The 24,809-nt window shown below is 40.5% G+C and overlaps 1 protein-coding gene across 1 annotated transcript in view; it reads right to left on the reverse strand.

Annotated features, from left to right (window-relative positions):
* kdrl (kinase insert domain receptor like) overlaps positions 1-24,809 on the reverse strand; it is a 47,131-nt gene that overhangs the window by 17,246 nt on the left and 5,076 nt on the right. The window contains exons 2-22 of the mRNA XM_039813298.1: positions 21,676-21,766; positions 20,138-20,343; positions 18,457-18,584; positions 16,559-16,718; positions 16,320-16,456; positions 16,060-16,228; positions 15,724-15,850; positions 15,385-15,554; positions 14,044-14,200; positions 12,119-12,233; positions 9,274-9,382; positions 7,961-8,245; positions 7,649-7,795; positions 6,874-7,002; positions 5,684-5,790; positions 5,160-5,289; positions 4,298-4,402; positions 1,863-1,976; positions 1,588-1,676; positions 1,180-1,333; positions 304-401 (exon numbers count right to left, since the gene is read on the reverse strand). Of these exons, the coding sequence (XP_039669232.1) occupies positions 304-401; positions 1,180-1,333; positions 1,588-1,676; positions 1,863-1,976; positions 4,298-4,402; positions 5,160-5,289; positions 5,684-5,790; positions 6,874-7,002; positions 7,649-7,795; positions 7,961-8,245; positions 9,274-9,382; positions 12,119-12,233; positions 14,044-14,200; positions 15,385-15,554; positions 15,724-15,850; positions 16,060-16,228; positions 16,320-16,456; positions 16,559-16,718; positions 18,457-18,584; positions 20,138-20,343; positions 21,676-21,766 (2,927 nt within the window). The remainder of the gene's footprint in view (positions 1-303; positions 402-1,179; positions 1,334-1,587; positions 1,677-1,862; positions 1,977-4,297; positions 4,403-5,159; positions 5,290-5,683; positions 5,791-6,873; positions 7,003-7,648; positions 7,796-7,960; positions 8,246-9,273; positions 9,383-12,118; positions 12,234-14,043; positions 14,201-15,384; positions 15,555-15,723; positions 15,851-16,059; positions 16,229-16,319; positions 16,457-16,558; positions 16,719-18,456; positions 18,585-20,137; positions 20,344-21,675; positions 21,767-24,809) is intronic.

The following is a 24,809-nucleotide window of genomic DNA, read 5'->3' on the forward strand; positions in this document are numbered from 1 at the left end:
GGCGCAGTGGATATGACACATGCCTTTAGTGTGGGAGATCTGGTTTCAGTTCACATTGTGATACATCAACCAATGTGCCCCTGAGCAAGACACTTAACCCATAGTTGCTCCAGAGGCGTGCGACCTCTAACATATAGCACATACAGCAATTGTAAGTCACTTTGGATAAAAGGGTCAGCTAAATGACATGTAATGTAAATTAAAAAAACACAACACTTACAACATAGATTTTGAAAAAATTTATATTCAACTGTTTAAAATGAAATAGATGTCTTAAGAGTGATTTGTGTGAAGGGAGAATACCTTGCGTGAAGCCAAGAACTCCATGCCTTTTGCAACTTGGAAACTGTAGCAAATTAAATCTTCCAACGTCAGGACTCTCTTATATAAATCCTCAGATTCTGTGAAACGAAAGAACACAAAGTTTTCCCAGTGAAACAGAGTTTTCAAATTGGATGTATGTGGCGTTTAAAGTTAGGAGAATAATCCTACTATTCCTACTCTTCTAGGCTTTTGTTTAAATGCTGTGAGTCTGATCAGCAGCTTTCTGATTCAGCAGCTCTAATTCAGAAAAGATGAAACGGTCACAATTCTCATGGGGAAACTGCAAATGTAAAAACAAATCATCTTAACAATCCGTCCTGTCACGTACGTGTCTCCTCATACACACTCTGTCTTTAAAACATCCTTTACAGACGAGAGATGAAAACAAATTACAATTCCTCTTTTTTTTTTTTTTCAAATGTCAGGTGATATGTGTGGTTATGGGCCGAGCGTGCTGGTCGGGGGTCTGAGAGAGGAACTCACAAGGAGTCCTTCCACTGGTCCACCTGAGTAAACAGCTAATCAAACCAGAATCAACACATCAGGAACAACATGGCCGACGTGCCTGAGCCGGAGCCACAGAGCAGAGCAACACTTAGGTCAGGACAGGAAATAAACAGACGCCTCCCCAGACTCAGTGGGGTGACAGTGGCTCCTGCTGCAGTGATTGTACTGCTGAACAGGAGGAGGAAACGTCCCATCAGGCTTGGGCTAGAAAACAATCTGAAGAGAGCTTTCATTCCTGGGCAGGAAGGGTGGAGCAGAGGTGACACGAGGGGGTGGAGGGAGACAGCAGGAGGGACAAACATAAGGGGGGAGGGGGTCGAAGGGAAGTAAGACGTGCTTGGCCTTTACCTTCTTCCTCTTCCTCTGAATCGCAGTAGCTCTTATCTTCGATGAAGCCAGAGCTGGCCGAGCTTCCGGTGCTGGCCACACTCTCCAGGCGGCGCTTCATCAGCTCGCTCAGCTCGCAGCCCGATCCTGACGACACCACCTTACCGTCCTGGCTCTGACCAGCACACACACACACACACACACACACACACACACACACACACACACACACACACACACACACACACACACACACACACACACACACACACACACACACACATATATGTCATGTTAAATGAGATGAGGTTAAACGCCACTGCTGACATGCATGGGGTTTTCACTGCTCATACCGCTGACAAGCTTATAGCCAGAATGATGAGAAAGCAAGAATGCCGGAAAGTTTCAATCATGCAGCTTGTGACTCACCTTGTAGACACGAAAGTCGTCTCTCTTGCCTCTCAAATAGTTGGACAAGTTGCCATATTTGCAGAACTCCACTATCATCATCAATGGGCCTGTAAAGATGGTATATCTCTTATGATTATTTCTACTCTCGTGTTATTGTTCGGAGATGACAATTTTAACTTAAAGTTTAAAATTGAACTGACAATTTAACAGGCAATCTAGCATCAATTTAACATCTTTATTCTTATACATTATATTTTCTACATCCAACTAACTTTCTCAGTAATAAAGCTCACCTCCAGGCTTCGTGCAGGCTCCCAGCAGGTTGACCACGTTCAGGTGATGGCCAATGTGGATCAGGATCTTTAACTCTGACATCAGAGCTTTCCGCTCATTTGATGTCGCGCCTCCTGTAATAATGTGAACACATATAGAACGTGTTCAGCATTGGTTGTTGTATCATTAAACGTACTGTATACGTTTTCCTAACAAATTAGATTTTTATTGTTTCATTGTCCTTTCATTTTGTTTTAAGATCACTCCAACAATGTTACCTTCAACAATATAAATGCTTGGAATCCAAACTCCATGAAAAAATAATAACTTACTGACTTAAAAAACCCCACCCTGATTCTCAACCCCCGGGTTCCCAGACGTTCAGCCACAACACAACCCCGCTCATCCCCGGCAATCATGCCCAATATTCACCCCCTCTCCTTGACCCTCTTCACCCCACCTTACATGACCCTCACCCTATCTGTCCCATAACCTCTAGTTATTCCAAATCAAACTTTTATATTGAACAATGTGGTTTTGTTAGTGAAGATAAAGTTAAGATAATATCCAAAGATAACAGTATGAAGAAGGAAATCTATGCAGGTCTGTTCTTATCTTCCAAGATACACACTCAAACACATAACATGGAATCTATATTTTAATAGTGGTGAACAAGTTTTATCTAGGTTTCAAGAAATTATTTTCACCTGTATGAACATTTGACTTATGAAAATGGCATTTGCAGTGAAACAGCCAGTAGTTTAACCATTTATTATACTAACTTTAAGAGACTAGGGTGCATAATTAACAGCTTGTTGGCATTTTTTGTCTGCCCTCTCCATTACCCGAGGCCTATTCTGAGGCCTTGTTTACTGTAAACTGTGGTAAACTGTTTTTTGCAACTGGAAACACAACATTTGGATGCACAATGAACTATTTTTGTAGAAATAGGTAAAAAGAGAAAAGCTTTTTTATTGTTTTTTAAAGTTACCAACTCAAAAATCTCATGCGTCTCATACATTATAACAATAACATATGACATATTTATACCAAAATATGTACATATAAAATCTAAACATCCAGTTGATGATATTTTTTCCCTGATTACCTTGCTTTTAAAAAATTAAATCTGTTTTAGCAGTTTGCAAGTATAGTGAGAACTTTTTTTTGGGGGGGGGGGACTGAACACTGGTAGCTGGGGAATTTGATTTTGGGAGTTCATTAAATATGATGGAAAAATAATAGTATTGCTTTAGGCCCAGCAATGGAGGACATCCTCAAAGACAAATGCCAAAAAAATTTAAGAAAAAAAATGGGAGTTGCTCACATTACATACCTGACTTTGATGAAGTCTGAACAATGGTATAAAGCTTTAACATTGCATTATGAAAATCAAGATTTAAGGGTTGTTTTATGTTGCTTCAAACAACCAGATATTTATGAGCTACAAGATGAAGCAGCCAGGGAGTCTATAGCTAAACCACGGTCAATTTGAGGAGAGCTGCTGCTTTCTATTAAGTTTGATCTATGACTAAGAACAGCCAAAGTTGTTCCTCTCAGAGTCTGTGATTTATGCTGAGACAAGATTAATGATATGATAGTGACCAGTACATCTAACCAAAATCCCTATTTTTCATGATAAATCATCCCTCTATAGCCAATCACTCAGAGTTCTGCAGTATGCTTCTCTAGTAATGCAAAAATAAAAAGCTAGATTTTTTGAAAATTAGATGTCATTTACATACTCTAATAAAGCTGGGGTGAATGAATTATCTAAATGTCTGTAGTTAAAACTCTTTTCAGCTTGTTGGTTTTCCTGTTTTCATTTTTGATCCAACATTCATTGAATATTTAGAAGGACATTGGAATGGGATTGTAAATAATTCCTCTTAAAATTCAAGACCGGAGACAGCGGATAATTTCCAAATGTTGGAATCTCTAAAATGTGGCAAAATTATTGCTCATTTTCTACTTGTTTCTTCAACTTTTGAACTCTTTTCCTCCTTCAGATTTTGGACATTCTGATCTGAGCTGTCAGATCTACATACACTCAATCTCTTCATCAAGAACAGGGTTAAAGGCCTTTACCTCTAACTGCACTTTGCGAGGAACACACATTGCATGCTTTACTTTGAACCGATATGCCATAAAACATTGGCTGCAGGCACATGTGGTTCTGTAGCTCATGAGCCTGATTTGTGCACAATAAATAAATCTTCTGCAGAAATGACAGATAGCTGTTATTCATCTGCTACCCATACAACAGTAGATACTGTGACGTTTATGCTGGCCTGTCTATCATGAGTGGCGGTACCTCTAGGATGAACAAGAGGGGCCACGTGGGCAAACTACATATGTGAAAAAAAACAAGATGTTTTGTCAATACAAATGCTGATTCTTTTCCAATACTGTTGGAGTGACAGTATGAAAATGCAATGAGATTTTGACATCCTACCTTTCAACATTTTGACAGCAACAGTCTTGCAGGTTGAGAGCTTGTCGATCCCAAAGGCAGAAGCCTCTACCACTTTTCCAAACGCTCCGTGGCCAAGAGTTTTGCCTGACAAAGGAAGAAGGTATTTGGTAAGTGGAACGACATTAGAGTTTCCTGTCCCTCGGGCAGAAAAATCAGACTGGATTCCCTGTCAGTCAGGCTATGGGTCTGTAATTAAAACAACACGCTGGCAGGCAGTTTCTCTGGAGAATTTATGGCTCACGTAAGACTGGATGACAGCACAGGTCACTGATAAGTAATGACCCTACACAACAGCTGCAGAGAGAGGTGACACCTATTACATGTATCCTAATGTGACTGTGTATATTCTCACCATGAACCACTTTTAAAATGAACTTTTAACCTTTTGTTAACTTCTTGTCTGAGTGCTGATATTCACCCACATTGCTCTGGGTAGTATCAGGTGTTTCTGGCAGACAACCAGAAATATCAGACAAAGTGATATAAATGAAAGTAACAGTAAAATCACTTTCATTTTTTTTATTTTTTTAAATCTACATAATCCCATTCATCACCACAAATAACAAGGACAACCTGCTGGGTTGTTTACATTTTCATTCATCCAGCTAGCTAGCTAGCTATTTACACACACTGATACTGTGAGATATCACAAGTGTGACTCTGGATGTTCTGTTAATGCTTAAACATCATTTAATTTGTGGAAAGTTAAGGATTTCAGCTTCTGTCAACCTATTTCAAATATAAAAAAGAGGAGGTCAAAAACTAACTGTGTCTAAAGTTGGTGCCTTATTATTGTCTGTAATATATGAAACTCTTTCAATATGAGACATTGGATTCTCACCTAGTCGCAGGCGGTCTCGGGGAAACTCCCATTTGCTGCTATCATACTGAAGAAGATCATTCTGCTCCTCGAGGGGACACTCGTCGGGGTCAATGATGATAGACGGACCCATCTTATAATGTGCCGGTTGCTGAGGACATATATGAATTTCATGATTATCTTCAAGAGGTTTTGATAATGACAACAATGGCACAACAACCAAGTTTTGAAATTACGTTTCATTTCAAATTATCAGTAGGTGGTGAAAAATTTTGACATTCTTGCTCTACATACATCAATGTTTTCTCACTCTTGTCTTTTTTTGCATTGGCACATTATGTTCTTTTTTGACTGTACAAATATGAGCTAACACATTCCATTGGTCAGGATATGTGGGAATCATAATCACTGCTAAATTTGTATTTCAGAAGAAGCATGAGTCAGTCGCTTATGCAGAGTCATTGGAGAAAAATCACAACTGGCATGACACTTGAACTATCCACAACTTGTGGTTTCTAATTTAAAGAAGTAATGTAACTTCTTACCTTCCTTAGCTTGCGGATGAAGAGGATAAGCATGAGCCAGAGGAATGTGGCTGCAGCTCCCGTACAAACCAAAATGATTACCTCAACATTTGGCTTCCCTTCATCCCCTGAAAAAGAGAAGAACTGTTATCAACTACCAGACCTCTTTGGCAAAGAAATCACTGTGTACTTTTCATGATCTCATAAATTGTCACATAATATTGGCAGGGATTTGTGGAGAATTGTGATCAAAAAAAAAATTGCTTGGTATATAAGTGGAGATTCTTTTGTTTATTTGTTTCTTCCTAAATTTTCTCTGAGAGATGAGAGAGGAAGTGGAAACACACTTTGGTGTTCATTTCTGGCTTGTTTGGGACATGCATACCACACTTTTTCCTATAATATCCTCATATACCTTGAATCTGTGCAAGATCTTTGACAAAACAGCCAAAGCAGAACATGCACACCGCTTGATGGAATGGATAACACTAACTGTTGAATATCAAGAGAAATTCAAGTTCAGTTTATGTAATAAGAATCTATTTAAGTGCCTAGACGTGAACAAAACTGGTTGCATGATATCTTACCTTCACTGCCATCTTCACCTTTTACATGCCAACATGCAATTCATTTTACATGACAACACACATGTTAGGAGACATGCTAGTCCAATTATCTACTGTGTGTTTCCAGTTCCTTGGCTGTTGTAGCAGTCAATCTCTTTGCACTCATTAGTGGACCTTTTAACACTTCACAGAGGTCATGTCCTCAAGGTAAGGACCCTCAGCCAGAGCCTTGATCATAAAACCCTAGAAGGAATTCACTTGGAATTCATGGCAGCCACAGATTTTTTGTCAGGGGAAACTTTTCAAACTGAAGACAGACCAGAGCTATTTATATATATATATATATATATATATATATATATATATATATATATATATATATATATATATATATATTTATATATGTAGCGGTGACAAGAAAACATGAGGCCAAGAGGGTCTCTGAGCAGATATGCAGAATATGCATATGACGCTACTGCTTGGATGGATGATTAGTGTATTTGATGTGATCTGTAGCCACACTGCCTGCAGCACACACCACTTCACACTGAGAAACCAGTATTGTAAATGCAGCAGGTTGTTGGTAAGTGTTTATTTGTTTTGATGGTTAGGTAATTGATATCTCACGGTGTCTGAATGACTTACCGAGCACAGTAACAACAGCACTTGTTTTCGCGATTCCCTCATCATTGACGGCTACACACTCATAGAGACCCTCGTCATCTTTCTTCACCCTCTCGATGGTCAGAACCCCGTCCTTTCCCAGAGTGATACCTGCAACACACAATCTCTCAGTCAAACTGATAACATTTAAAAACGTGCGGCATTTGACTCTTGTTGTTGTAAAAAGTGTGGCTGAAAACTAACCCGCTCTCGCCACAGCTGAAGTTGTGTTAATGCTCAATAATTTAATTTCTACTCAGGATGTTTTAACACTTTTAGCCAGAAATATATTTTTCGTGAGAGCTCATTTTATGAAATCTTATTAAAAGGATTCAGCATACTTATTTTCCCACAGGATTTAGAGTGCTGGGATAATTGTGTGCATGTAAATGCAAATATTACTACCTGAATCCAACTGAATGCAACCTTTACTTTGAAATGTAAATTCAGCTTCAGAAAGGGCATCATCTGCACTCAGCATCCTATATGTTGTTTAATTGTGCTTAGGGAATACTGTATATGCCTTCCAATGAAGAAACATTTTCTCTAACAATAGGAAACTGTTAGCGGCTTTCAAAGGGAATGACAGCTCCACCTGCTGATTACGTAGTCCTAAAAATAACAAACTGTATTTATTCTCTTCTAGCCCTTCATCCAGTTTGTGCAGTGCTGCGCCAGGATTGCACTTGTGCCACTGGTCACCAAAATAATTTATTATATGATGTTCGTAGCACATGGATTTGTATTCTCAGGTTACCTGGGCCTTCTTCCACCAGAACGTCATTTTTGTACCACGTGATGTTCGGACGAGGAACTCCCAGAGCGAAACAAGCCAGCATCAGGGTGCTGCTACTGTTCACATCTTGATTAGTCAGATTTTGACTCAGCCAGGGGCGTTTTCTCACTGCACCAAACAAAACAAAACAGAAAGTTTGAATTAAAGATGCTGTTCTTCTTTTACTGTCTTGTTCAGACAGCGACTCATCAAGTGTTGCGAGTTTTTTTTTCTTTTTTTCTGTGTGTGCTAACCAACAGAAACATCAGCTTCTCATATCCCCCTCTAACTTACCATCCACAATAAGTTCAGCGGTCTTGAGTTCAACCCTCTTGTGGAGCTTGTATGCTTGGCACTTGTAACCTGTATTGCTGTTTTGGGACACATTATGCAGACGGAGAGAAATGGAAATGGAGTTGTTGCTAAGCTGCAGACCGGACACATTGGAAGTGACCGTTTGATTTCTGGAATCCAACCACTGTAGATTTGTGTAGAGGTAGCGAGCTGCCCGACAGGTCAGAATGACGTCATCCCCCTCGATGGCTGTCCGAGGCATGGTGGTGATTTCCTCAAGGTGATCTAGAATGAATTAGGAAATTAGGATTCCAATTAGGGCTGGGCAATATATCAATATTATATCGATATCGTGATATGAGACTAGATATCGTCTTAGATTTTGGATATCGTAATATCGTGATATGACATAATTGTTGTCTTTTCCTGGTTTTAAAGGCTGCATTGCATCTATCATTTGCCTTTTCCCCACTTAGACATTATGTCCACATTACTGATGATTATTTATCTAAAATCGAAGTGTGAAGATATTTTGTTAAAGCACCAATTGTCAACCCTAGAATATCGCAGCAATATCGAAATTTAGGTATTTGGTCAAGAATATCGTGATATATGATTTTCTCCCTATTGCCCAGCCCTAATTCTAATGGTGTTAAATCCTTATCAGTTCAATCTTTAATGATCAGAATGGAGTCAACTACAGTTAATAATTGTGAATAAAGAGCAATTTACCGTGCCATCTGTTTTACATACATGAACAGAGACACGTATCCTGCTGGCCCGAGATCTTGTTGGACAATAGTTTTGAACACAAAGCTGCTCGTCACAATGCCTAGAATGTTAAATTTGCAGTTATTTCCTGTTTCATCACTGTAAATTGGAAGCATGTTGCCGGTGGGCAGCATGGCTGATGCTGCACTCAGTCTGCACAGGGTCTGGGCCCCGGGGGAACCTGCTGGCATCGGAGCAGGAATGCAGTTATTCATAGCTGTTTTTAAACGCATGCCATTATAGCACTCCATATGGCTCAGGACATGTTTGCCTCTCTTCCGCCCTGAAGCTGTTCAGCTACAGTGGAAGATGGTTTTAATTAATTCCCCATTTGTTTTCTTTATTGCACAATACAATCTGCACATTTCTTTCCTGTTTTTGCCATTCATTGCAGCATGTACATACGTGTAGATAATTTAAAAGAATCTAGTGTACAGAATACTGTGCTTTGCAATTATTGCAACGGCATATTTCTGTGTGCACTTTCAGCTGAGCAGTTACAATATAAATGTTGATATTTCCTATTCTTGTGACCTGCTTACCATCAACGTAGAAAGGGATCGTCACTGTGCTGGTGCCCTCTTCATTCTGGGCCCTACAGGAGTACTTTCCTGACATGGTAGCCTCGCCTATCACCAGGGTGCTCACAGTCTAATTGGGATAAATAGGGCAATTGTTACAGATTGTTCAAAGCAGAATAAAACATGTTGAGATAGATAAACAACAAATGCTTAATATCACAATTCAGAATTCCACTTTGACTTAGACTTTCAGTGTGACTTATTCTTGGGGTTTCAATCACCATCAGAGCAATGAGTCCCTGTTAACAGGCGGGTGAGAGGTCCGGAGCCTGGTCTGTTTTATACTCTCCAGTGCGTCACATTAATGAAAGGATACATCTGGAGTTTAAAGCACACTGTGTCTCCTTTAGACCTGCGCTATAGATCTAGTGCCGGGGCTCCATGTCCACTTCCTGAAAAGCACTTCTAATGCCACACTCAATTTTGTCATTGCACTAGTACAACATTTTAATGGCTTAAATAGACAAAATAATAAGTGAAACTTGGGTGAGGGCCAGACTGCATGGGTCTCTGTTTAGTGTTCATGGTGACATCTGTTTTTTTGGGGGCAGTCAGCTACATCAAAGAGAGTGAATGATGTGGGTGTATGCTGGCCTACACTTCCTGGGCTTGTAGGAGCTATTGTGCCGACTCTCAAGACACACAGCTGTAGCCATGAAACAATTTCAGCGTCCCTGTACTTACAATGCTCACAATACAAACATTCAGGGAGTAAAAGAATAGGTGTTTAAAAGTTATTTCATATTGTCCAATTGATGCAGCTCTGACACGTTAAAACACTGATGGAGTGGCCTTATCGTATTATGTTACGGCTATTACTCACTATGATGTAACCCAAGCTTGAACACAGTCATTTAAACAATTGTGCACAGTCCCTAAGAGGTGACCTTACCAGACGCACTGTGACCTCGGTGCCCACGCCTTCCCCTGTGTTTTTCTTATATTATGACCCGGGCCAGTCTCCCTCTCTACTGGGCCTTCTGGGGAGGCACTCAGAGGCCCGACCCTGACTACGTTCTTATTCACGGGCCAACACGATTTATGTGGGGTGACAGAGAGGAATTCACTTCCAACAAATCCCTCTTCTTTTAAACTGTTGCTTGTTATCATTGACCCTTAGTCCTAACCCTCATAAAGCACCAGCGTTTGGCCACAAGTACTTGTAAATAAGTGGTGCCTCCCTATTTATGTCAAAGACATATTAGAACTGATGCCCTGTGAAAATTGCCAAATTTACAATTTCTTGGTGAGCAAATAATTGATATGATTGTTTCATTCAGTGCTTAATCTGTCAGAAGGAGTCAATAAATCACCTAGTTATGCACCAGAAACACAGGTGAAAACAGTGAACAAAAAGATTTGGATTGAGAATGATAACTGATACTTTCTCCAGCGGAAAACCTTTATGCCTATGATTCTGTTGCCTAATTTGACCCAGCCTGCTGTGATAGGTTTCTTTAACCTAATCCTTTAGACAGACCCTCGAAAGGCAGTGGAGGCCTGCTCTTAATTATGCTTAGGGTGAACAGTTTTAGTAACAGGCTCCCACAGGACAGCAATGTCTACAGTTTCCCTATTTTGTGACATGGCAACGTGTTTGATGTTTTCTCCTAAAAGTGGACAGACTGGTAGATCCCTCATTGATACCTTAGTGTGGATTTAGCAAAAAACAATAATTCTGATGTGTAAAACAACTTAAATTTGCTTAAATTAATAGGTGTGACGGACTATTTCTACCTGCTTAAATGTGCTGATTTCATGATCAAATCTTGCTTCTATAATTACATTACATACAATTACAGCAGTATGTGCTTACAGAACAAAAGCACAATTACAGATGATTTTCAGTGTCTATAGTGGCTCATTGTCACAGGCAATGTTGATGGGGAGAATCTATAAATGTCTGTTCTCAGCTCTTGGCACACGCATGGCTTAACGCCATATAGCTTTTGTTCATGTTTATAAGGCTTAGCTCCAAGAGTTTGAACAGCCGAAAAGATTAACTGATGTCAGAATAAAAGATGTTTCTCTGGCAAGGCACAGGATGAAGCTGCAGCTGCTTCATTTACAGGCCTTCTTCATCTGAAAAAACAGTGAAATGGAGGGTGCATTTCACTCCAGTAGAGGGAAATGAACTGTGTCTGTCAGTTATGGGTGCACCATTTCAAAGGAAAGGAACAGTCTGGTAGAGATCTTGCTCGTTATAGGAAGGCTTTTATAAGAAAGGAAAACCAATGTAGTTATCCAAGTATGTTAGATTTATGTTGCAAATGTACAGTATTTATCAATATGGCATCTTCCTTTTCAAATGCACCACATCATATGCGGGAAGCCAAGGGATTTCCCCATATTTTCCTGTTTGCTTATTCCAAGAATAAATAAAGCCTTTTTAAGAAAAGCAATGAAAAACAAGACTCACTTCTTCAAAAGGGACTGCTGAGGGCTTTTCCTGGGTTTTGATCACAAATAAGTCAAAACTAATGCAGACAAAATTAATAATTTTCAGTGATGAGAAGTACAGCATAACTGCCAATAGCAGAAAAATGATGAGGATTTATGGATCTCAGATGTTGCATCTGACTTTCAAGCCCTGGTCACAGGAGGTTTCTACTGAAATCTGACCTAGCTATTGGCTATTCTCTACATCTGAAGGCCTCTTCTTGATCCACTAGGATATAAAACTGTTGAGTTGGTCACTGCTATTTATCAACCACATTTTTCATTTCATACTTAGAAGTATACTACAAGTGCATACATTGTTTAAGAAAACATATGGAAACACTACACATAAAGTTAAACCACATACCTTGTTTTTTCCTTTAACCAGTTCAGATTTGACACTTATGCTCTTAATCCAGTTGTGAGAGTATTTTCTCCTGTCATCAATGTTGACCAGGATTGGCTTAGTGTTTGCAATGCAACTGCAGGACAGAAAAAAATGAATAAGACTATTTAGCCATGCTGTCAGTAACTGTCAGTATTAAACAATGAAACACAGTATAAGAAAGCTGACTTCCATGTTGTTTAAATTGGGAATCTATCCTACTGTAAAAACCCTAATTCTGAAAGGCTGAGGGTATTTTAAAGGACCACTGAGACTGATCAGACTGAAACCAGGTCTAGACTAGCTTGTCTGGGTTATAAAACCAAGAAAAAGCATTGATTTGACCCCCACCCCCAAACCCTTCACCGCCCGTGGTGGGGAACAATCATCGTGATGAGAGGAGAGCAGAGGAGGAAACCGCAACAGCGACAGGAAGGGCTGTGCTATGCGTCACCTCGTACAGGAAACCCTCCCCAACCACACGTTCTGGCCAGAGGAGATAAGGTTGATCCTAAGACCTTGGCAGTCAACAAGGGTCAGCTGATAACTTCTCAACATTGTGATAAAGACACCCCCATATTTCTGCCCCTCTACACTATCAGCCTTATTCCACATCCAACATAGCAAGCTACCCTCATGTCTAAACCCTCCTCACATGCCGCAATTCCCCTCCTTTCTAAACTCACAAAGATTTAGATGAGATATGATCTTGAAGGGCTACATGTTGGATTTACAGTGACAGGTTCTTTGCAGGGTCAGGGCTGTATAAAACAAACATTTTGCACAATTGGCCTCCCACCAGGCTATAGCTGTTCCTTTGTCTCATTAGCTGCCTGCCACTGTTCCTAGTGCCAGCCTTGATTATCTTTAGGCCTGCAGAAAGAGATGCTCTGACCCAACTAACGCTCTGCTGTTATTTATCATAAAGTACAATTGGGTTTTTGAGATATAAAAAAAAAAAATGGAGGCACTGGTAGATTAACACCATCGAACACGTAACATAATTTTTCCGTATTTTTTGTGTGCAGTGGTCCGCAATGTTGTTTTTGTGAATGGTGTTGAGGCCTGATAACCCAAGGGTAATGGCCCATTGTTTTCTCACAACTCACAGGTCTCCTGCTGTCACTGAAAAGCCAGGTCACAGGGAATGTTCATCTTGTTTGTGGGTTCACTACCAGTCTGGTATTCATGCACAGCCACTCATACACTCAGTTCTTTTCAGCTGTGTAACAGCTGTGGGAATCTGAGATTGATTTATCTCCCCGGTGTTTCCCCGTCAGCCTACAGAACCACTGACCACAAAGACAGGGCAGTTCTCCAGGGCTGCGTTTATTTGATTAATGCGTCATATTTTGGGCCTGAATCTATTCAGTTAATGCAGATCTGTTATATAGTGGGATCCCAGGCTAGTCTGGTGGCTCTGGACCCTACACTTATCTACTGTTAAGTCTGTGATGCTGTTTACATACAACTCCAGTATCGTGGTGGTACTTAAGTTTTTGTCCTTCAACACAGCTGTGAAATTTGTGCAAAATGCTTTTGTTCAGCCCGAAAGATAATAAACATACAAAATGCGTAAACAGGTTTTTATACAAAGAGAAAGTCCCAGAGTTAAGAGTCCCCTGAATCAAATATTTTAATCTCCCGTAAACTGGCAGCTAAATCTTAACATACAGTACACAACAGGTAACTAAGTGAAACACCACACTCAATCCAGGACCACTATATGGTAGCTAGTGGCATGTAAATGATCTTGAATCAGATTATGTTGGGTATTCAAAATCAGGAAAACTTTCCCTTTGATATGCTTTTAATTCTTCAAGATTGGAGGAAATAACAGAACATCTAGTTTAAACATTTAAATTATTCAATTCTACATGCTGGAACATAGCAAGATGGTGACTCACTCAATAAGCGCAGGGTCTGAATGACACGGTTGCCAGAGCCAAGTGATGTTTGGCAAAGGCACCCCGTAAGCATTGCAGGTTAGCTGATACTGTTTGCCAAACATGTAGGGCTGCACGTCAACAGAGGCAAACTCTGCCTCTGAAATGGTTGGCTTTACTGTGAGAGAGAAGTGCACAAAAAAACATATAAGTACACAGACACACAAGAGAGAGATAACAACAACAGGTTAGATGAACCATCCACCATCCCAGCCCAGCCCAGCCCACTGTGGAATCTCATAATGTCTTTATAATGAGGGCCGACAGTTATGATGGATAGCCATGAAAAAGGTGCCATTGACACCAGTTGTACTTTAGACACTGTGTAACAGAAGAATGGCAGGATGATTGGATAGCCCGGGGCTGTAGGTGAATGAATGACCCCTCTGTGGCCCATGCCCAGGTCATTGAATCAACCATGTGCGCTGCAATCAACAGCAAACACTACACACAGTGACATAGCTTGGCAAACAACAAAACTTGCATCCTGCCACACATTCATCAGCACATTCATCATCATTCGACAGCTCTAAACAAGTGATGAACAAAGTTTGAAATAGTTTGATAATTGATACCAGGAATCTCTCTTCACTTCCGTGTCCTTCCAATAAATTAATGTTTTGCGAAGCGGGACAGTCAAGGACCATAAATTAAGTTTATACAAGCCAGAGGGGGCTGACTTTTTTAATTTTTGGCAAGCTATTGGGATTCCTAAATAATCTTTAAAGAATACAATGAAAATAGCTTTGGCCCCCATGTCATGCTTGAAATAACTGACACACACTTCTCTGTTCTCAGGCAGACTTCATTCTAATTTTACATGCTAAAACATTTATAACCTCTTGTGTTAACAGTTATCAGTAGCCTTCACAAAGTCATCAAAACAATAAATTACATGCTCAGTACTTCTTTTTCTCAAGCTGTATACATATTGTATGGAACATGTTGTTTATATGTGCTGTACTGTATATACACATGGTGAGGATGCAAATAAATGCTGGGGACTAGGGGGGGTCTGGAGCGGCTGGAGTCTATGTGCAGAATAGAGCCCAGGCCATTTACACACTGCGCCAAGCCCCTTCAAAAGAGCCCCAATAATCAACAACAGCTGCCCCTGCTACGTCAATCCAGCCCTGGAATCAACAAGCCTCCAAATTCCTCTCATACTAGAGCAGCTACCTGCCGTCCAGTGAACTGCAGTGAAAGCAGCTACAGTGCTGGGGCAGCCTCAGTCCACAGCCAAGGCACTGCTTCATTTCCTTGGGATCAGCAGTCATTATCAAGTTTATGGCAACAGCTTACCATAGACTACCAGTGTGTAGCTCAGATTCCTGGACAAGCCCTTCACTTGGTTGCCCAGGCTTATGGTGAATACCCCAGCATGCTTCTGCTCCACATCAGTGATGATCAAGTTAAAACCAGACATCTTGTAACAGGTGGAATTCTTGTTGATAGGGACCCCATCCTTATACCTAAAAGTTGGAGGCATGGAAAGGTTTTTAAACCATGGATAAATAATAACAATCAATGAAAAGAAGTAAATGGAAAGTTGACTCATAAAGTTATAATTCAGGATTTGCCACAGCATATTATGTAGGTGCTCCTACTCTTTATACATAATCAACAGTTTTTATTACTTACCATGCTACCATGTCAGGGGGGGGCAGAGCGTTGACCTTGGGCTCAAATACAAGCTTTTTTCTACCTTCTTTGACATTCACCGTACTAGGCCGCTCATACTTATAGGAGACATTGAGGAACGGATGCTCTGAAACAAAAGATTAATGACAGATATTGGAATCCGTCCGAAAGCAAAGTTATCATCATATTGTCATAGAATCGCCACAGTCGCACAATAATTGAGATGCTAAAATACTTTATTTGTGTGGTAATCTTGTAGTAGTTAATACTTTGTAATGAACTTCAGAGTTCACAGGAGTCGTCGTCTGATTTTTAATCCATCCAAAGCATATTTACCATAGACAAGGACTTTTGCTGAGACATTCTTGTATATCGTGGGTTGAAGCTCAGCTTTGCAGCGGTACACCCCCTTATCCTCCATGGTAATGTTTGGCAAGATTAAAGCCTTGCTCATCACAAGAACCTCAGCAGGGTAGACTTTAGTCTTGTTCGTATAAATATTTTCCTGAAGACAAAGGAAGTGCCATAAACTCCACCTGCAATGGTTCCTTTTACATACAGTAGTACAGTGTCAAAAGTAAAACCTGAAATCTTACTCTCTTTTTTGGAATATCCCATGTGAAGTTGATTCTTCCATTATAGGTGGTCACACCAGTACAGTTGAGCATTAAGGTGTCTCCAACCAACACTTTGACACGGTCTGGGGTGATCTTCACATTTTTAAGAACATTAGCTGTAAAATGGAGACAATATATAAAGACTGTGAAATGCTCAAAAAACTGAGTAATCGATATTTTTCAATAAGCAAGTTGGGCCAGCAAGACAACAGACTCACTCAGTCTTTTAGGGATGTATTGTGAGTGGAACTCACGACCGTTGACCATGGTGGTACAGATGAGCATAGTATAGTCAGTGGTGGGATTGTAGGGAATCTTGAATCCGACCATCGGATCCCATACCATTTCCTTTTTAACCTTCTCTGATAATGGTGGGAGCTGCAATCAAGAGAGTAGAGCAAAGAAGGTTTTGTCAATACCGTAGATATTTGGTGACATTAAATGACATTAAATGATGTTCAATAAAGATCACTGAGCCAGACAGACTGAAGTGTAATGCACCCAACTTCATTTAACATGTAACTCATGGTCTACTGGGCTCAGCTGGGGACAGACCAACATTGGTTAGAGTGAAGGCCTAATTAGTTTTTATTGTTTCATGGAGTGTAACCTCTGTAATCATTTATGCAATGGAGCACAAAACACTGTGGACTCGGAAAAGGATGTGTACGTGCCTGCAGCAGTTTGTTCTCTTGCCAGAGGTTGGGCTGGGAGAGGAGGCAAGGGAAGGAAAGGGAGCAGGAAGGAAGAGTGCCATAGGTTTTACCAACAGCAGGAAGGTTACACAACCACTATCTGTGCCACCTGAGTCAGATGTGATTGTCCACGGAGCTCTCCTCCACTGACCGCTTTACTTTTGCTGCATTCTGTTATCATATGAATTCTCATGATAAGTTACCTGTTGTTTTCTGACACAGAGTGTACTGTTTTTTCTACTGCATTTCCGGATGTTTGTAAGAGAAGGGGGGCTAAATTAGTCTATTCTGAGAAAAACACTCTTGGAGCACCTTCCTGCTCTTACAGGAAGCAGACAGAATGACTCCCTTCGCTGCCCCTGAGCTTCCCTCAGACAAGCCACTGTCCGTCTGTTTTTTGCGTGCTAGAGTGATTTAACACACAAAAGGGTGTGAGAACCAGTGAGATGGCTTAAAGGGAATACACCACCATTTGTTAAATAGGGCTTATCACGGTCTCCCCTAGCTGTAGATAGGTGGGCCAACGCATTTTTTGTGCATGCATTGTTTTAGTCCGGTGCAACACCAGCAGCGCTGCCACTAGTTGGCTTAGCGTAGTGAATGGAATCCTATGTTTCCGGTTAGCATGTTGTGAGTAAAAGTGAGCCAACAAAAGACAAAAAAACAACCTAATTACTTGCACTGAAACAAAAAATGCATTGGCCCACCTATGTACAGCTAGGGGAGACTGTGATAAGCCCTATTTCAACAAACGATGGCGTATTCCTTTTAGCACAGACATTTTCTTTCTTCCAAAGTTGACAAGTAAGGATGCCTGCTGTTGTATTAATAGCAATCTTGCTTTCTCAGATGATGTACTGTGTGATTTGCTTCAAAGTCCATGTCCTACATGGTCTATGGCACCCTAGGGGTTCCTCAGATTATAAAAAAAATAATTTTTTGAATGTTCCTTTTTTTAAATTAAAATGCCTGAAAATATACATGAATATGAATCCAACATATTAATAGCAAAGATAAATTGTGATTTTTTTTTTTTTTTTTTACATACTGAAGATAAGCTTACTATAGGTAGCTACTATGGTAGCCGACTAGCCTTACAGTTAAGCTTAAAGATTCACTGTTCCTTCCACATGTATGTTTAATGTTAATACATGATGCATACATATTGACCATTTATTTCTATCAATTCAACCCAGTTTAATATTCAACTCAGTTGTATACAATATATGTAGTAGGGGGTCCCTACTTGGTCTCTCTTCAGCTAAGGGGTCTCTGCCCTAAAAAATGTTGAAGACCCCTGGTATATGGAACACATACAGTGTATATTGCACATGTATACACTATATACAGTACAACAAAACAACCTGCAAGTGGAAGTCATGAGCATAAAGTGAGAACTGATCGTCTTTGTGAGGCCTTACCCCTGTGAGGTTTACAACAGTATCAGGAGAGGACGTCCGGCAGGGGACCACGAGGCTGGTCTCATGGCTGTATCTGTACAACATTTCAGGTGACAGATATTGGGGCACCACAAATGGTTGCTCGGGATCTGAGAGACAAAAAAAAATAAAAATACCCCCAAAGAGATTTAAAAAACAGGTCAGTCAGAAGTCACATTTTAAAGCAGATGTGGCCCTTTACATTTTGTCTTTTGGGATAACCATGTTTTGTAGCAAATTTACAGCTGTTGTTTTGAAAAAGTTCAGCAGTGCAATTGAATCAGGGCAATGTCAGGGCATCCAACACAGAAATCAAATCTCGGATCAGTTCATTCTAACCAGATAAGGCAGCAGAGCACAGATAGAGCAATCATGCTAGTGGTGTGTTCCTACTGGGCAGCCAGGCATCACACAATTGCTGTGGGAACTTCACGACTAACCAAACAGTCTGCGATTGGTGTGAGGTCAAGCAGTAGTGGTGTGATAAAGGAACTATTATTTGAAAAGGAAAATTACATGGAAAATGATGTATTAAACAGCTAAAGGGCTTTGAAAAGAGAGCGTTAGACTAAACACAGGCACAGCAGGATGCCTGATAGCCAAGCGAACTGTGAATCACATTCACAGAGCAACAGGGAGAGGGAACAAAGGGTTTCCAGCATTTAGTTGTTGTAGTTTAGTCTAACTATTTTACATCCCTTATTATTTAATGTCTTTACATCAACTGAAACAACAACTAAAAAACAAACACATCTAGGTAAAATGGGCTGAGGCTGACTTAACACTCAAAATTGGCTCTCCTTATGCTGCCCAGCACAATCTCCATTTCAATGATACTGTAACTGGTGCCATGTGACACTTACAGTAGCCAGAGAAGGAAATCACAGTCAATGACCAGGGCTTCCCATGCAATCACGTTCACCCTTCCAACTCCAGGAGAAACCAAAGCACCAAAGAAACCACTTCCTCTCTCTGTCTCTCTCTCTCTCTCTCTGAGAAGGAGAGCTGGTGGCTCTTGAATCTGAATGCATGTAGACTACAGTAAAGTCAGCTTCCTGTATGTAAGGGCTAACTGTAGTCATACATACAAATTCAGTTTTTTTCATTTCTTTCTTTCTTTCTTTCTTTCTTTGAGACTTTCTTCCCATTTTCAACTTCTTTCTTTCACTTTTTCTTGTATTCTCCCTAATTCAGTATTTCCTTTTTGCTGAAGTGGGTGTTTTCCAGATCTCTTATCTTGCGGAAAATATCAGATTGCTCATTAACCATTTCATTGTGTTCATTACGTGCCACTGTTTGTGGGCTCAGTTCAACACCAGAACCCTCCACTGGCGTCAGCAGATGACAATCACCCTGTGAAAACCTCTCTTTTATCAGGAGTCTTCACTTACACAAAAACAGTTAAATCCTGGATGGAAGAAAAACAACTCAAGTCAAAAAGAAAGAACTCTTATCTTTGTTTTAGTTTATAGACCAATTCTTTGTATTTCTAAACATTACATTCCGTTTTTCTCATGGTGGAAAATTACTTACACTCTGGACTGGAGGGGAAAATGTCAGTGTCATAAATCTATCAGAGACTGCACAGGTCACTGGTTCATTGACTGCATTTGATAAATACGACCTATAATCTGAACTGGTCAGAGCGTTTTTCAGGTCTCACCTTTGACATACACGTAGGTCGAGGTTATGTGGTCTGAGCCATCTTTGGAGTATTTACAGCTGTACCTTCCTGTGTCATTGGCAATCAAGTTTGTGACTGTCAGTTTGCTGCAGTGACGTCTGGAATCACACTGCTCCACCTTCACCCCCTCTGATGAGGTCGATCGATTGGGATAAGCAAGCGTCCAGTGCAGCAGGCCATGACCTCTGACAGAAGATGGAGAAGGATATAATTAATGAACAAGAGGAAAATATTGCTTAGTCGACTTACTGTTTGATGACTGAGGCTACTCTGGATAAAAGACAATTTGTAAACAATACTATATATATATATATATATATCTTCTCCTTAAACAAAACCCTGGATCCAAAACTTCTATTTCGGATCTATTTTAAGGAAAAGTGTCATAGCTGGCAATTAATTCAGCTATTTAGTTTAGGATGCCAGCGGCTGCCTCTCCTCTTGAGACTTTTTGACTTGATGTTCATTTTAAGTTTATTTTGAGTTAATCTTGAGTCATCCAGTAACTTGAACTTTCACATGGGAACATGCTTCTCCTGAACGATGTGGTCAGCTAACACATTCTTTCCACACAGCATCCATTTAAAAACTCTCATTAAAGAGATCCCAGAGGAGCATCAAACATGTCTTGCATACCACTGCCTTTGCCTGCAGAATTTTGGGTCAAGCAACATCTAGCTCTTATCCAATGACAGAAAGCAAGACAGTACTGTATGGCCAAGGCGTCTTAGCATATGGCCTTGTAGGGAAGCATTACATTAGATAGAAACAAGTTACTAAACATTCCTTGCGGGCCTACAAAATGATGCAAGGCTCTATAAATTCGTAACAAATGTGAATGCACCACACTTGGGTCCCAGGATCCCCAAAGGAAATTGCAACAGATTGATAAATGTGGACCACCACTGGTTCCTGTCAAGGACTGTCCCAGCTTCTTTGTAGCCAGCAAGTGTCCCCAGGCCCAGGCATGTCCCGTTTATTTTCCCCCTGGCCTTTCTGTCATGTATTCAGACCAGAGTCTAAACTCTATGGCTGCAGTCACACTTCAGAAACAGACTGAAGTAATAGAGTATTCTTATTCTTACTTAGGTCGCTGTGAGTGTTATACTATTATATATTATATTATTGGATTTTGTTACTGATGCATTAACATTAGCATTTAGCATTTTAATGTTAGGTAGTTTAATCTGTAACAATGCATCAACTTTTGTAAGCTCATCAAGTCTTGTACAGTATGATTTTGTTAAAGTATAACTACTGACTATAGCTGTCAAATAAGTGTAATGGAGTAAAGAATTTTCCCCTGAAATGTTGTGAAGCAGAAGTATAAAGTGGCATGAAATGGAAATACTCAAGTAAAGTAAAAAAACAAACATAAAATTTGTACTTAAGCAGAGTAGTACACAAATACAATATATAGTCCACTATTGGCAAAATGTTACATTTAACACTGATTGTATTTAAATTAAATGTTGTTTGGTTCACTTGGCATTGACACAAATAGGTATGTTGCATACCTGCATATGAGGTTTAACAAATCGTCCTTAGAAAGAATGAGGGGATTGCCAGGGGGCAGAATCTTAGGCGCGTGCTCTCTCTCCAAATGTCCTGTTGACACACACACACACACACACACACACACACACACACACACACACACACACACACACACACACACACACACACACACACACACACACACACACACACACACACACACACACACACACACACACACACACATTGACCACTTAGTGAGAAAGGCCAACAAACCTGCTAATTTACAGCACCTTATTAATGTTCGTATTTGTCACTGACACACCAAACAACAAAATGAAAACCATGGTAGAAAATGTCCATGAATCACTTCAGCACTGTGCACGACTGTGCTGAGAAGGCAGGTTGTTGAATGAATAATGTTCTGGTTTGAATAGAAAGAAAGAATGAAAGAGGGAAGTTGGAATAGAGGAAGGGGATGATATGAGGAGCAACAGTCACAGAGAACAGAGGCAGATCCTGATGAGTGTCTTTTCATTTAATCTAAATCAACTGCTCAACCTCCGTTAGTGGGTCCTCCCTTCCTCTCTTTTAGGAACAAGTTTTTTTCCCATTTATCATCGACCTTGCACTCTAAGTGCTATTATTACATTATCACAAGGGAAAATCTGAGGTTGAGATGTTTGACTCAAAGGTGGCCTCTAGCCAGCTGTATCTGTTGAGAGGTCCCTCTAACAGTGATCAACATAGGATACACTGTGATTCTCACTGCTGTCCAGGAGGTGTCCCAGTCCCATATGTGATTTCCTTCTTTTCACCGAGCTCCCTGAACTTGTCATTGTGGTCAGAAAACAAGTTTATTACAGTTTTTGCCGATTGCTCACACACTGAAATCAAAAGTATTACACAATTATCAAAACCTTACACTCAAGGAGCAAAACACTGGCCCAGTTGTGCACCACTATAAGCACAATGTCAGCTTCACACTTTTTGCAAAAAAATACAGTGATTTGCAAAACACTAAACACACTTTCATTAGACACAGAAGTATATCATGATGTCACTCCCTTGCAATTCCAAAGCACTGACCACACCTATGAGCCAATCTGTGAAACACAGCCATCATGTGCGTAAACACATGATGGCTTAATTGCTTAATTGTAGACACACCAATCAGGTTTAAGCACTATAAAAATGCAGCAGGTAAGTTCACCTGCCTTCAACCAAAATGAAAGGAGTCAGAAGAAGAGGGAAGGTGAAAGGGGGAATCCACAGAGGAGGATAAGGAGGTAGAGGAAGAGGTACCCCTCATTCAGGCCATGGAGGACGCCTGTGAACAGGTTGACTTGCAGCTGTGCAAGGATGAGATGTTTCTCATCCTTCTCAACATTCAAGACAGTTCTTCCCACATTGTCTTGCCAATGAGGATATCGCCTGTGATGTTGATGAAATTCTCTGGCCAGATCCAACTAGGCGAAGAGATTTTCTGAAATTGTAACCTGTACTGGATACAGTATTTTATGTCTGTCTGTTGTTTGCTGAGCTAACATTGTTATGCACACTACTGTAGTAGCTGTATGAAAACTGGGACATGTTTTGTTGTGATTCTCCATGTTGACTGATTTGGGTATACGGAGAGAAACAAATTATATTTTCCTCAGTCTGCAGCATTTGTCTTGTGTAGTTTTTGGTGAATAAATGTATATTTGCACTTTCACAAAAAAACACTTTAAAAAAACTGAAAGTCTACCCTCCAAATGTGACGATCTTTGGGGAATCTTTATTTGTAGCACATAATCGCGAAAGACAATGGAGCTAAACAACAGTGTACTGCCAGGCTGACACATGATGGATACACATGTACTGTATATGCACACACACGGAACACACACATGGAAAACCACACACATACACAAGTACACCTGCATTTCCAAATGCAAACACATACACAGAAACACACACACACACACACACACACACACACACACACACACACACACACACACACACACACACACACACACACACACACACACACACACACACACACACACACACACAAACACACACCCACGTGTTACTAGTATTTGTCTATTATTCAGAACAGCTGTTGTGCTATCATGAGCTGACAGTGCCAGTGTTGGCAGTGGCACTCGACTCGACTTCCTCGCAAAATATTAGAACCTCATTGTTTTATTGTCCAAGGTTATGCAGCGGGGAAAGGATGTGGCTCTTATTCTTTCATGCTGTGATACCACACGCTTTCAGCTGTATATTAAATTAATAAACATCTATGTTCCTGACTTTAATAAACAATCCAGAATCTAAATTCACGAGTTACTGTAATAGCTATATGTTGTTGATTTCTTCTGAAATCACAAATTTCCTTGAGAATGTTGTAATTTCTGTTTTCCTGTCTCACATCTGCAAATCGGCAATGTCATGTAATTGAATTTCTTGAAATGAGAACTTTGCAAATAATGAATCAAACTGACTTTGACCCCTGGGGCCTGTTAAATACAAATTGCTAAATAAAAAGCACAATATATCATGTGCTGTATGCAGCACAAATTTCTGCATGTTCAACATTCAGTTCTTTGACTTATGTTGTGCTACAAAAGCAACACACGTAGGAATGATGGCATCTACTTGCACACTAACACCAATAAAAACAACTGAAAACATCTTCCTGACCTTGAATTGCACCAACAGGCAACTCATCTCTAAAAACTTGCCAATGTTTCGCCTATTCTCCTCAGTAACACACTACAGATGGATGAATCAGCAGGGGCTCCCAGCAGCCCACTGAAAGAGAAAAACATCCCGCCGTCGTCGCTCTACCCCCACACCGTCAAAACTCCCACCTGCCCTGGTGCCTGCCCAACGCTGACCTCAGCAAGCGTCCTGACACCCCTAACCCCCCGTAACAGCTGTGTGCTGCATTCCTCCAGCAGAGCGCCTGAAAAATGCCAGAAATTGTGCTTACTGTGTTGGTTCAAAGAGCTCTGAAGCTGGTTCTCATTAAAAGCCATTAAGAAGAGGACAGCGATGGAACAAACAAGAGTGAAGGAGGGAGACTGAGTGACTTTGGATTTAGTTTCAACTGGTGATGGGGTTTTGAGTCAGTCACATTGCATCAAACTGATTATTGACA

This window comes from Perca fluviatilis, chromosome 10 (assembly GCF_010015445.1).
Source record: "Perca fluviatilis chromosome 10, GENO_Pfluv_1.0, whole genome shotgun sequence".
Lineage (NCBI taxonomy): Eukaryota > Metazoa > Chordata > Actinopteri > Perciformes > Percidae > Perca > Perca fluviatilis.